Source organism: Ambystoma mexicanum, chromosome 14, assembly GCF_040938575.1.
Source record: "Ambystoma mexicanum isolate Mex_15411 chromosome 14, UKY_AmexF1_1, whole genome shotgun sequence".
Taxonomy (NCBI): Eukaryota; Metazoa; Chordata; class Amphibia; order Caudata; family Ambystomatidae; genus Ambystoma; species Ambystoma mexicanum.
The window spans coordinates 423,142,353-423,154,448 of record NC_090940.1 but is presented as its reverse complement, the minus strand read 5'-3'; the positions used below and the strand labels follow the sequence as shown (position 1 = coordinate 423,154,448).

The 12,096-nt window shown below is 49.9% G+C and overlaps 1 protein-coding gene across 5 annotated transcripts in view; it reads left to right on the top strand.

Moving 5' to 3' along the window:
- DLGAP5 (DLG associated protein 5) overlaps positions 1-12,096 on the top strand; it is an 827,616-nt gene that overhangs the window by 188,433 nt on the left and 627,087 nt on the right. For all 5 annotated transcript variants that reach the window (XM_069637597.1, XM_069637599.1, XM_069637595.1 and 2 more), the window contains exons 5-6: positions 9,526-9,631; positions 9,709-9,819. In XM_069637597.1, coding sequence (XP_069493698.1) covers positions 9,526-9,631; positions 9,709-9,819 — 217 coding nt within the window. The remainder of the gene's footprint in view (positions 1-9,525; positions 9,632-9,708; positions 9,820-12,096) is intronic.

The window sequence follows — 12,096 nt, the reverse complement described above, 5'->3', positions numbered from 1 at the left end:
CTGAAAGTTGGAGGTGAAGGCAGAGATCTTGTGGGCCAAAGGGGTAATGTAGACATTGAAGAACCAGGGGGAATAGATTAGATCCCGGGGAACAAGTAGTGATGGTGGAGAAAAGGCACCAGTTCCACCTGGGAAGGACGGTCCAAGAAAGGAAGCTAGCCACACCAAGGCCTGATCTGTGATGCCCAGGGTGTCGGAGACTGGAGATCTCGATTTTATGGTTTACTGTATCGAGAGCAGAGGTGAGGTCAAGAAGAATGAGGACTGAGGGAGAGTTAGAGTCCAGGTCTTCACTGTGTTCAGAAGAGCAGTTTATGTGCCTCTGGATGCTCTCAAGCCAGACTGATGATCATGGAGACTACAACAGATTCAGTATGAAGGGTGAGCTGAGAGGTACTTCACATGTTCCCCAAAGAGTATCCTGTTAGTCTGGTGGCTAGCTAGTCTGGTGGTGGCTTTCTTGCCAGTGTAAAATGTTTTATATTGTGGAATCAATTTGGCCTGGCTGGGGTCTGTTATGGCCCCCTCATCTTTGGCTACGCTATGCTTCATCACAGGACAGTGGGCTTGGTTCAGCCTGAAACAAGTTTTGACTGGTGTTTACAGATGCCTGTTTGGGATAGTGAGTTTAGTTATGTTTTATTTATTGTGCATTTGTAAGGCGCTTATACATCAGGAATTTGTTTCACCATGCCCACAGGGCAGTGGTGAGAACATGGGACCAAGAGGCAAATGGAATAACAATGGTGAGCAAGATCGAGGCTGAATGCACACAAGGCCGTTTACGACAGTGTGCCAGTGCAATGAGAGAGCAGGGACAAGGGCAGGGCTAAGTGCTGGGAATTCCATGGAGGCGGAAGTTCCAAGTAGTCAGTTGCCAGCAAACCAGAAGTGCCTAGCAGTGGTCCCTTGCTAAAGAGTGGGCACCTGCCAATAAAAGTTGTCCTGTGAGGCAACACAGGGCAGTGGGTGGCCGAGAGCAAGTACTAGGAGCAGTAGGTGGATGAAGGCGATTGGGCAGAAGGCAAAGGCAAGTACACAGAGGACACATGAGCCCAGGCCACCAATCTCCTCGATTGTGGGGGATTTAGCACAGGAGAGGGGGAAGGAGGAGGTGAGGAAAGTCTGAGCTTCTGGAATTTGAGGCGATCCGGCTCAAGACAGGGAAGGCAAGGCTGTTCCAAAGGGAGGAGCCAGCTGAGGACAGATCGGCCGCGAGCTCACTGGTTGGAGAAGTCCTCGACATGGATGGCGGAGTGATATTCTGGCGCGAGAGTATTTGAGTGAAAGTTCTATATTGTGTGGTCCACCCCTTTGAGACCCTTCCAGAATGCTGAGGTGTTGGAGGGATGGTCTGCAATTGGCTGGCACCTTCTTTTTCAATGATGCTTTGTATGTGATTGGGTGCTGTTCACTCGCTGCCTCCCGATGGAATAAAATCAGACCCTCTTACCCACTGTCTACTGTTGGAGCTCTGTATCTGCTTTTCTGGCAGGCCTGTTGCTCTAGGAAGGATTGAAGCTCTGCACTGGTACCCATGACCCTCTGAAGAGTGAGCTGGTTAAGCCCTGCCTCTCCAGGATGACTAAGGATCAGCCGACAGTGCGCCTTCCTCTGATATGGAGGGAGAAAGGGGGGGGGGGAGAGGGGTTGCAACTGGATCACAGCTTCCGCTGAAAGGTCTAATGTTCTTGAAGCTCGTGACCGTGCCTGCATCACCAGACTTCTAAGAGCTCTCCAAACAGACCGCAATTTTCAGAAGTAGAATCGTGTGCCCAAGGATAACATGGGAATCCTGCATTGACTACTACCACCGACCACAACACTTCTTTCCTCTTAGAGCACTGATCTGAAAACCTTTTTAGCCTGTGCCCCCCTGAGCAAAATGTGAACAGGCCGGGACCCCCCCAAATGCCAAATGGATGAAGTCCAAATGACTATGAACTATCGCGTTCTTTTGCTGCACCATGCTCCCATTATAATCCATGGAATCCCTCAACCCACTCCTAGCCCAGACCCTGGGCTCCCCCCACCCAACCAGAGACCATGGGCTCTCCCCCCATCCTACTCCCACCACTATCCCATGGCTCCCCTGCCCATCCTGCTTTCCCACCAGTCCCCCGCACCCCTGCTCCTCCTCCTCGGCACAGTCTTAGCACGGCATAAATGTTTCACTCGGATATGCAATAACTACCAAGCGTATTGAGGGAGTTCGAATCAATGAAACGGAGGTTCGGGGGCATGGTGTGTTCTCCCCAGGGACATTTTTTAAATAATGGGTTAAAATGCTGCATTTTAGAGTAGATTGTTTTTAATTAACCCTGTTTAGCACTCTTACCTCCCCACACTAAACTGCACAGCTTATTTACCAGTATTTCGAGGGGATTGGGTCCTCCGACGTATTCCATATCTATGACAGAAATCGCCACAGCTGTGCTGCTTCGGAACATTTTTGGCTCCTGCGTCGATGACGTCGGTGCGCCGTCCCTGAGGACCTCCGCCGACGTCACCCGATGTGATAAGTAGGACGCACGACGCCCGTAGCCTCAGTTCTGTTTTTTTCCGCAAACGTGTTCGCTTCGTGAATCTCGGTACGCCTCGACTCTTCAGAGTTTTTTGTATTCTTTTCGGTTCTTTGAACCTGTTCGGTTTTTGTGAAAACCTGTTCGTGACGATGTCTACCTCGTCTTCAACCCCGCGTCCGGGCTTCAAGAAATGCGGGGACTGTGGGTCCAAGATGTCGGTAACGTACTCTAACAACGCCTGCCTCTGGTGCCTCGGGGAGGCCCACAACACGGACGACTGTCGACTGCCAGTCTCTCACGGCCAAGGCCTTCCGGGAGCGCAAGAAGTTGTCAGTAGGTAGGGTGTCTAAGCCCAGGAAGTCGAGGTCTGCAGGGCTTTCGACAGATGATTCGAGAGGCGACTCTCCGCGTCTGAGGTCCGGTGGGTCTCCTTCCAGGAGTCGGTCTCGCCACTCCTCTGCCTCTTCGAGACATTCCCGGAAGCGCTGGCATCGGTCGCCTTCCCCGTCCTCTTCAGAGGACTCCGCCCGTCGGCGGGTCGCTTATCCCACCATGCAAGCGACACCGGAGGAATGGGCTTCCTTCGGGAAGATGTTGGCGATTCTTGAATCTCAGGGCACCGGTCCGTCCGCTCCTCCGAGTGGGGTCGGTCGTGATCGGTCGATAGACACCGCTCGCACGTCTTCGGGCTCGAGTGGTCGGCACGGTTCGCAGGAGAGGTCCCGCTCAGACAAGGGTAACTGTTCTCGCCATGCCCGTTCCAGGTCCCGGTCTTCGACGCGCTCGATCGCGTGATCCTGTGCAGTCTTCGAGGAAGACATCGACGCCTGTGGCGCCGAGGTCGTCGACCTCTCTGGAGGCTCTGCCTCAGAGGGGGTCGTCGGTGCCTAGGTCGTCGAAGGATACGCTTGGAGCGCTGGCTTCGAGGCTTGTCGATACTGGCGGCGATGCGGCTGACGTTGACGCCGATTCGCTCGAAGCCGACTTGTTCGGCACCCTCGACGCCTTTTCGAGGCGTTGGTATCGGAGGGGCCCCGTGGCACAGGGGTAGCCCCTAGAAAGGCTCTGGCTAAGGTCAGGCATAGCTTTGGTCCCCAGGTGTCTGCCTCTCACCGCCTGGAGTACATTTCAGAGGGTGATGAGGGCTCTGAGGGCTTGGTTCCGGTTGCGGTGCCGGATGTGCTTCTCTCGGGCCATAGCCAATTTGATGACCTGAGGCAATCACTACATGCCAGTGGACTGGACACCTCTCCGGAGGTGGAGTTTTGTAGGCCGGAGCCTGGCACTCATGCCGAATCTTCGTACCGGCGCCTTATGTCTCGGGTCACGAGTACTTGGGATGGTCGGCTCCCCCAGGGGAGTTTGTTCAGGATGATCTCGCTGACATCCTCGATCTTGGTCCCCCCCACTGACCCGGTACTGCCGTTTCATATGGCTTTGCAGAGAAGGGTGGCGGTGGCTTGGACTGCTCCGGAGAGTCTCCCGGCAGTGGTCAAGTCTTTGTTGCGAAAATACCGTCCAGCCAGTAGCGACCCCTGCTACTTGTCCAGGCACCCCACTCCTGAGAGTTTGGTGGTGCAGGTGGCTACGGCCCCGGCAAAGCAGGTGTCGTATCCTACCATCCCTCCGGATAGGGACGACAAACATTTTGATGGCTGGGCGAAGAAAGTGTTTTCTTCAGGGGGTATGGCGCTTCAGACAGCCAACTCCGTATGTGCCTTGTCTCGTTTCACACACACACTCTGTGTTGCTTTAGTGGCTGAACATATTCCCGAAGGGGACGAACGTTGGGCGCTGCAGTTGGACAACCTCCGCCTTTTCGTCCTAGGGGACAACAATGGAGGGGAGGTTCCTTCGCTACTACTCGTCCTTCAGTAAAGCGAGAGGAGCTTTCAGTCAAAGAGGCCAGAGGTGGAAAACGGGGTACTCGAGGTGCCAAGGCCGCTCGGGCAGTTGCCTCTTTGCCCTCAGGCAACGCCGCTACCACTGTCATGAGGCCAGGTGCCATGGTTCGCTGGTTGGGGGAAGACTGGTGCAGCATCTTGTAGAGTGGCGTGCCATTACTTCAGATGTGTGGGTTCTGGAGATCACAACCCACGGCTACTGTCTTCCCTTTCGGCAGAGGCCTCAACAATCCACCTGGGAACCTCTTTGAAGAGTCCGGATCCGCTCCTTGTGCAGGAAATTCAAGCTCTGCTGGAGAAAGGCGCCATAGAACTGGTGCCTGTAGTGGAGAGGAACAAGGGATGGTATTCCCCTTATATTTTGATTTTGAAGAAAGACGGGGGGGTGGGGGTGGGGGTGGGGGTGGGGGATGATTGAGACCCATCATGGACTTGCGCGGTTTGAACAAACTCCTCAGGAAGGACAAGTTCAAGATGGTTACTATCTCTCAAGTCCTCCAGGCCCTTCAACTTCAGGACTGGTTGGTGTCTCTCGACCTCAAGGACGCTTACTTCCATGTGCCGATCCATCCCAAGCACAAGAAGTACCTGAGGTTCGCGGATGGCGACTCGCATTTTCAGTTTCGGGTCCTGCCGTTCGGATTGACCTCAGCCCCGAGGGTTTTCACCAAGCTCAAGGTGGTGGTAGCGCATCTCAGGAAAGTGGGGGATTCACGTCTACCCCTACCTGGACGATTGGTTGGTCAGGGGGAGCTCTCCCGAGCAAGTCCGGGATCATCTGTCCGTCACCTGCCACTCCCTTCACAAGCTGGGCTTCTCCCTCAATTTTAAAGAAGTCCCATTTGATGCCAACACAGTGGCTCCAGTACATCGGAGCAGTGCTCGACACATCCCTGGGGCTGTTTTTTCCTCCCCAGGTGAGGGCTCTTCACATTCAGCAGATGGTGCACAAGTTTCAACTTGCCCAGACTCGCCCAGCGTCCGAGTTCTTGAGACTGCTCGGCCTCATGGCATCCTGCATTCTTATGGTGCCAGAGGCCAGGTTGCGGATGGGATCTTTGCAATGGGCACTCAAGCCCCAGTGGTCTCAGTCCTCCGGCAGGATGTCGGACCCTGTTCAGGTGCCGCCCTCGGTCGCCCAGGACCTTCTGTGGTGGGCTGTCAAAGGCAATCTAATGAAGGGGGGGGCCCCATTTTGGCTGCCCTGGCCGGAGGTGACGATCGTGACGGACGCATCCCTCACGGGATGGGGAGCTCATGCCAACGAGTTGACAGTTAGCGGTCGTTGGTCTCCGTCGGAGTCCAGACTCCATATCAATCTTTTGGAGCTGAGGGCCATCAGGCTAGCCCTGAAGGCTTTTCTGCCGACTGTGCGAGGAAAGAGTGTCCTGATTCTAACGGACAACACGGTGGCCTTGCACTACCTCAACAAAAAGGGGTGGGGGGCAGGGTTGCTTCCTGTGTGCAGGGAGGCGATGCAGCTCGAGTTCTGGGCCATCCAGCAGGAAGTTTCGATCTCGGCTGTTCATCTGGCCGGAGACGACGACAAGACGGATGCTCTGAGCAGACAGAGCACGATCTCTCACGAGTGGGAGCTGGCTCAGGAGATTCTCTTGGAGATCTTTGCCCTTTGGGGGACCCCTCAAGTGGATCTCTTCGCCTCCAGTGTCAACCGGAAGTGCGAAAGGTTCTGCTCGTGGGAATTTCCTCCAAAGAGAGCCTTAGGAGACGTGTTCGTGGTGGAGTGGTCAGTCCCACTGCTGTACGTGTTTCCTCCAGTCCCCGTCATTCCGCAAGTACTGCGGAGGTTCGGTTACCTGATGATACTCATTGCTTCGGCGTAGGCCCGTAGGATGTGGTACCCGGACCTTCTCGACTTGTCCATCTGCCCTCCACGTAGTCTTCCCTACCGAGACGATCTGCTCTCACGGGAGGGGGGTCAGGTTCTCCATCCAGAGGTCAGATCCTTCAACCTTCACGCTTGGCTTCTGAAAGGTTGAGGTATAAGGATTGGGACCTCCCTGAAGACGTGTTGGAGGTGTTGCTCTCGGCCAGACGGCCGGCAACAAAGTCTCTGTACCGTTGGCGTAAATTCTGCGACTGGTGCAAAGTTAAGAATGTGGATCCTTTTGAATGTGACATTCCCATGGTTCTGTCTTTTTTTGCTTTCTTTGGCCCACAGGGGCTTGCAAGTGGGGACCATTAAAGGTTACTTGGCGGCGCTGTCCATATTTAAGCGCTCGTCCGAAGAATGTTCCTATTTTAAGATTCCTTTAATTTCAGTTTTTGGAAGGGCTCACTAATGTGTTTCCTCCGTCACTTTTTCTGGTGCCAGGTTGGGATTTGAACCTTGTTCAGTTTCTTTTGGGTGCTCCATTTGAGCCTTTGCATTCTTGCCCTTTGAGACTGTTAACTCTGAAAACTGTTTTTGGTTGTGGTTACTTCCGCTCGCAGAGTGAGTTACAGGCACTTTCAGTTAAGCCATCCTTCACTGTTTCATAAGGACAGGGTTGTCCTTCGAGTTCATCCATCCTTTCTTCCGAAGGTGGTTTCTGAATTTCATTTGAGCCAGAAGGTGGTTCTTCCGGTGTTCTATCCTCCTCCACATCCTGGTAAAGAAGAGGAGAGGCTCCATATGCTTGATCCTAGGAGAGCGTTGAGCTTTTATATTTCGCGCATGTCCCGGGTCAGAGTGGACGATCAACTTTTCATTGGTTTCGCTGGAAAGTGTTTGGGACAAGCTGTGACGAAACACTGTCTCGTTTGATTATTTTAGCTATCTCCGAGTGTTACCGCTTGGCGGGTAAGGACCCTCCGGCTGGCTTGCGGGCCCATTCTACCAGGGGAGTGGCTGCGTCTACTGCCCTGCAGAGGGTTGTTCCTATTCGTCACATCTGTGATGCAGCCACCTGGGCTTCGGTACTTTGGTACGTCACTACTCCCCTCGATTCCATCCGACGGCAGGATCTGGCCTTTGACAAGGCAGTCCTTTATTCCGCAATTTGTTTGGGCATGCTAAATTTGTGTTCTAAATTCTTTTCCCACCTCCTTGCTTGGTACTGCTTTGGGAGTCTGTCATAGATATGGAATACGTCGGAGGACCCAATCCCCTCAAGGAACAAGTTACTCTCTTACCTGGTAATGTTCTTTCGATGGGATGGTCCGATGACGTATTCCATATCGCTCCCTCCCTACCTTCCCCGCTGCAGAATTTCTTATGCGATTGCAGCTTGCGTACTGCAAGGCCTTGTGTGTCTAACTGGCAGAAAACTGGTGTCTCAGGTTCTGGGGGAAAAAACTACAACTGAGGCTACGGGCGTTGTGCGTCCTAATCACATCGGGGGCCGTCGGAGGAGGGCCTCGGGGACGGCACATCGACGCCGAAAATTTTCCGAAGCAGCACAGCTGTGGTGGTTAGTCATAGATATGTAATACGTCGTCGGACCATCCCATCGAAAGAACGTTATCAGGTAAGAGAGTAACTTGTTCTTCTAGAACAAGGGTCATCATGTGAGGCAGAAGGAAAGAAGCAACGTGTACAAATCACTTGTTTTGGACCTGCAATGACGGTACACTGTTCTGTACCCCCCCGTTAGTGGAGGTATCCTCTGGGGAGTTAATCTTTTGTCTTCAGCAAAAGCCACCTGATGAATAGTGGTGTGCCTGTGCAGGTTTCCCCCTTTGAAATCTGTTGGAGAAATTAAAGTTTCACCGAATTGTGATCAACATTGCTCCCTGATTTCCAATGGAAAAAGCCCCACTAAACCTATTTTGCACATGACACCTAGAAAGCGAGTACCCTGTGCTATGAAATGAAAGTTTGACAACTTATGGCTCCTTATAAATCACCTATATAGAAAATACTCTGAGGTGGCTGCTGACGACATCAAGGTACAATATAAGGTTCTGTCATTCCATGGCCTGTTTTCATTTCATGGCATATTTTGCCACTTTCTTTTTACGCAAACGCCCATCGAATTTTGTGTGGGGTGTGGAGGGCGCGGCTCCAGTCTAGATTCTGGATTTAGAAAAAACAAATCATTTAAGTTTTTCTTTTTAAATTTAGACTGGTTGTGCGACTCCCTGGACATGAGGCTGTGGCCCTCTAGGTGGTTGCAGCCCACAGTTTGGATAATGCTGTTTGAGCCACAACCGGAGTGAGAACATCTTGCATAATTTCCCACCTGGACTGGTGCCTCGTTGCTGAGAGCTAAGGTGTTTGCCATATAAGGGGCACAACAACTTCCTCTGTAAACACCCACTGCTTGCTGTACAATTTGCTTTTTAATTCTCTGGATATTGCTCTAGCGCTAGTAGCGAGTTTTTTAATCGTTAAATGCTTCATCTCTTGATTGCTTAATCACCAATGGTTTTGTGAGTTGATCCACCGGAATGCCCGGAACTGCTGCTTGTGAATACATTTGCACAAATGTAACTACCTACCCAATATTGTCCCTTAAACTCATTACGGCTCTCCCACGGTCTTTTTAAACTTACTGATTAGACCAGAAAATTGTTTGCATACCTGTTACTGCATTTTCTTTTCCAAGAAGAACACTTGTAAAAACTCTTCTTGAAACTTTTCCTCCGAACCCGACGGTCATTTATTTCTTCACAAAGCTTACTTAACTCTGTGTAGTTATTTTTCTCTTTGCTTTTTCTTGAATGAAGATGTGCGTGGGTTTAAAAAAATGCACATTGTCTGGACTGTACCTGTAAACTCCCTCTCCTGCCACCTCTTTAGTAAAGTCTGGGCTGCTTTCTCTCGACTACCGCTTGCATGTCCTGGTGAGCTTAATTGAGTCAATAGCGGTACCTACGTTTGAAAAATTAAACTAAAACCCTGCCCACAGTGCTGAACGAAAAATTCGGCTAGTTGCCTGCAACACTGTTCATGGCTTTATTTATATTCTCTTTTGACATGTGGCGAATTATCCAATTTGATCTGCTTGATAACCATCCTGTAAAGATAGAAGTTGGGCTTCTGGCAGCAAACGTGGACAGTAGCAAGTAACGTTTTGCCATAGCCTGTTTGCCATAGTATGTGTCGGTAATGTCTGCTTTATTTTGCTCATAACTTCTGATTGTCTTTGCAGGCTAACAGTTCATTCTGTAGCAACAAAGGAAGTGTTGGCCGTCAGGTCCCTTCTGCACGTGCAGGGTCAGCGAACTCAAGGAAGCAGGCAGAAAAAGAGAACTTGGGTACTACGTGTGATATAAATATAATTTAAATAAAAATATTTTCTTATCTGTTTCTCATAAGAACGTTTATCTTTTAGCGTTTCCTGTAGTTACTCAAGCGCGAACGAGAGGGGGATTAACTTCGTCGTCATCCCAGCCAAATCGGACCATAGTTGCTCCAACAAAACCAATGGCGAAATTGGGCACTGGTGAGGTTTTTGTAGTTATGTCTGTTTGTATTGTGATCTACCATGTTTCGAAATGCATTTGTCATTGTGCCAATACTTTGACCAGCATCCCATGTATTTATGAAGGATCTGATTAAGGAACTAGTGTACACTATATCACTGTTGGAAGAGGGTTACATTAATTGTGGCTGGGGAGTTAAATTGGGCCCTGCGATGCTCTCCTCCATGCCTGCATCATTTCACATACAGCAGTTTCGAAAAGCGTTACTAGACCGACAGTGACATTAAAGGTTTCAGGAGGATAGAGCCGTGTTTTGGTAGGTGTTACGCATACATGGCATTGTCTGGTGTATCGAAGCTAGTTCATGAAAGGTATAAGCTGAAGGCTGTGTCATTAAGATGCAGCTTTAATATGTTGCCGTTTGTGCTCCAGTAATTCGAAGTGTATGCATGAGTGGCATATTGCAAAGGATTTTTTTAATATTATTCGTAAAACATTCTGTGAATGCTTGAACCTTTCTGCTGAACACCCCTACACACTTTTCTGAGGTTCACTGACCGACAATTGGGCGAAAGGGTTTCCTTGATCTTTCTGTGGCCATTGATGGCAATTACTAAGCAATCAAGATCCTTCTAGGCTTAAGCAGAGTGGCTCGACACGCACATCACTGAAAACTTTAGATAAGGATTGATTAAGTTGTTTCGAAAACAAGTTTCTGTGAGGGTATGTAAAGTTTTGTGATAGTTAAAAATATTTAAACTACTAGTCACTTTTTATTTTTGGTTTCAGGTGAAGTGACCCAACCATTTTACAGTCACATGTACTGGGTTTTAAGTCTGTCACTATCATAAAGGTACTTGCAGACCTTTATTCGCTCAACTTGAAGTTCGTCTCTTATAGGAATGAATAATGGACAAGATCATGGCCCAGTAGGTGTTGGAAAGATTTTTCTTTTTGCAGTTTTTCCTCTATAGACCTCAATGGGCCACCATTGTGTTGAAGCTTTCCTGACTTTGGAGCCAAGTGAAACCTTTTTGCTTACTGTGATGAATCCGATGGACTGTTTCCCCAGTGGTGGCCTCTTATGTGGTCAGGGGACGGCAGCTGCTACCCGGTCCTGACCCCTGGGGGGGGTGTGGCTGTATAGGGCAGGATCAAATGGGGTGGAGACTGCTTTCACGGGAAGTACCCATAATCCATCTGGTGAGATGCAGTATTCCCCCCCCCCCCCCTCCCCTGAAGACAATATAATACCACTGTCCCTAATGGCTTGTCATTCTAGTTAAACTAATCTGTGGCTCAAACAATCACAATTCACACATGCCATCTGTTTCTGAGATCCAATTAAATCTAGACCAACTTCATTAACCCCTCAGTTATTGAGATGAGGGCGAGCAGGAGGAGGGAGTTCATGCAAACCAAGAGGAGCCCAAAGCCTAACGCGCAGCCTAGTTTTACTGATCCTAAAGTGCGCGTGACATTTAAAAATGGCATCCGCACAAATGGAAAATGCAGTGCAGGAGATAACTGCATGAGAAAGCGGTGCGAGAGAAAACGTGCATTTCAGGCACTGGGTCACAAACTTAACACATACATATGTGGTGAAAAGGAAGGAGAGACGCAGCTGGAGCACCAGACAAGCTCCTGGAGGCACAGTTGTGCAGAGGCAGCGCTCTGTGGTCCAGGCCACAGAGGAAAGCATGCACATGATCGTGGAGCTGCAGGAAACACTGGTGTAACGTCTGCATGGTGTGAAAAGCCGAACCAGTGAGGAAGCTTCATTGCAGAGGCACGCTAAGAGTCTGAGACGGTCGGGTTTCTATCAAGTATCCATTAGAAAAAGGTTCTGGGTTTGAAAGTACAGGAAAGATGTAGGATATTAAGTAAATGGCTAGGAGAGGTATTTTGGGGTAGTGTATCTTTTTCCTCAACTTTGCCTTTCAGGAGACAGGATCCCAATTCAAAATGGTGAATGTTTAGAGCAGAAATGATTGGTGCTGTGAGGTGGCTTGGAATCTTGAGGTAGCTTAACTGCCTTTCAGTTCAGTCATGATCAAGGAAGGTCCAATCAACTTTAGATCTTGTAAACATTTTGAGAAACAGATTTGCCAGGAAATTGAAGTCTTATGAGATGTTTGTCAGAAGGAACTAGCGGCGAAATGAAGTGATGCTACGAATTTAAAGAACCAAGTAATTATATTAAAGGTCAATTGTAAGCATCGTATTTGAACTGTACATATTTTCCTATTCTTATAGAAGAGCTAATTTGACTGTAATTTGAAGCTCGTTTTAAACCG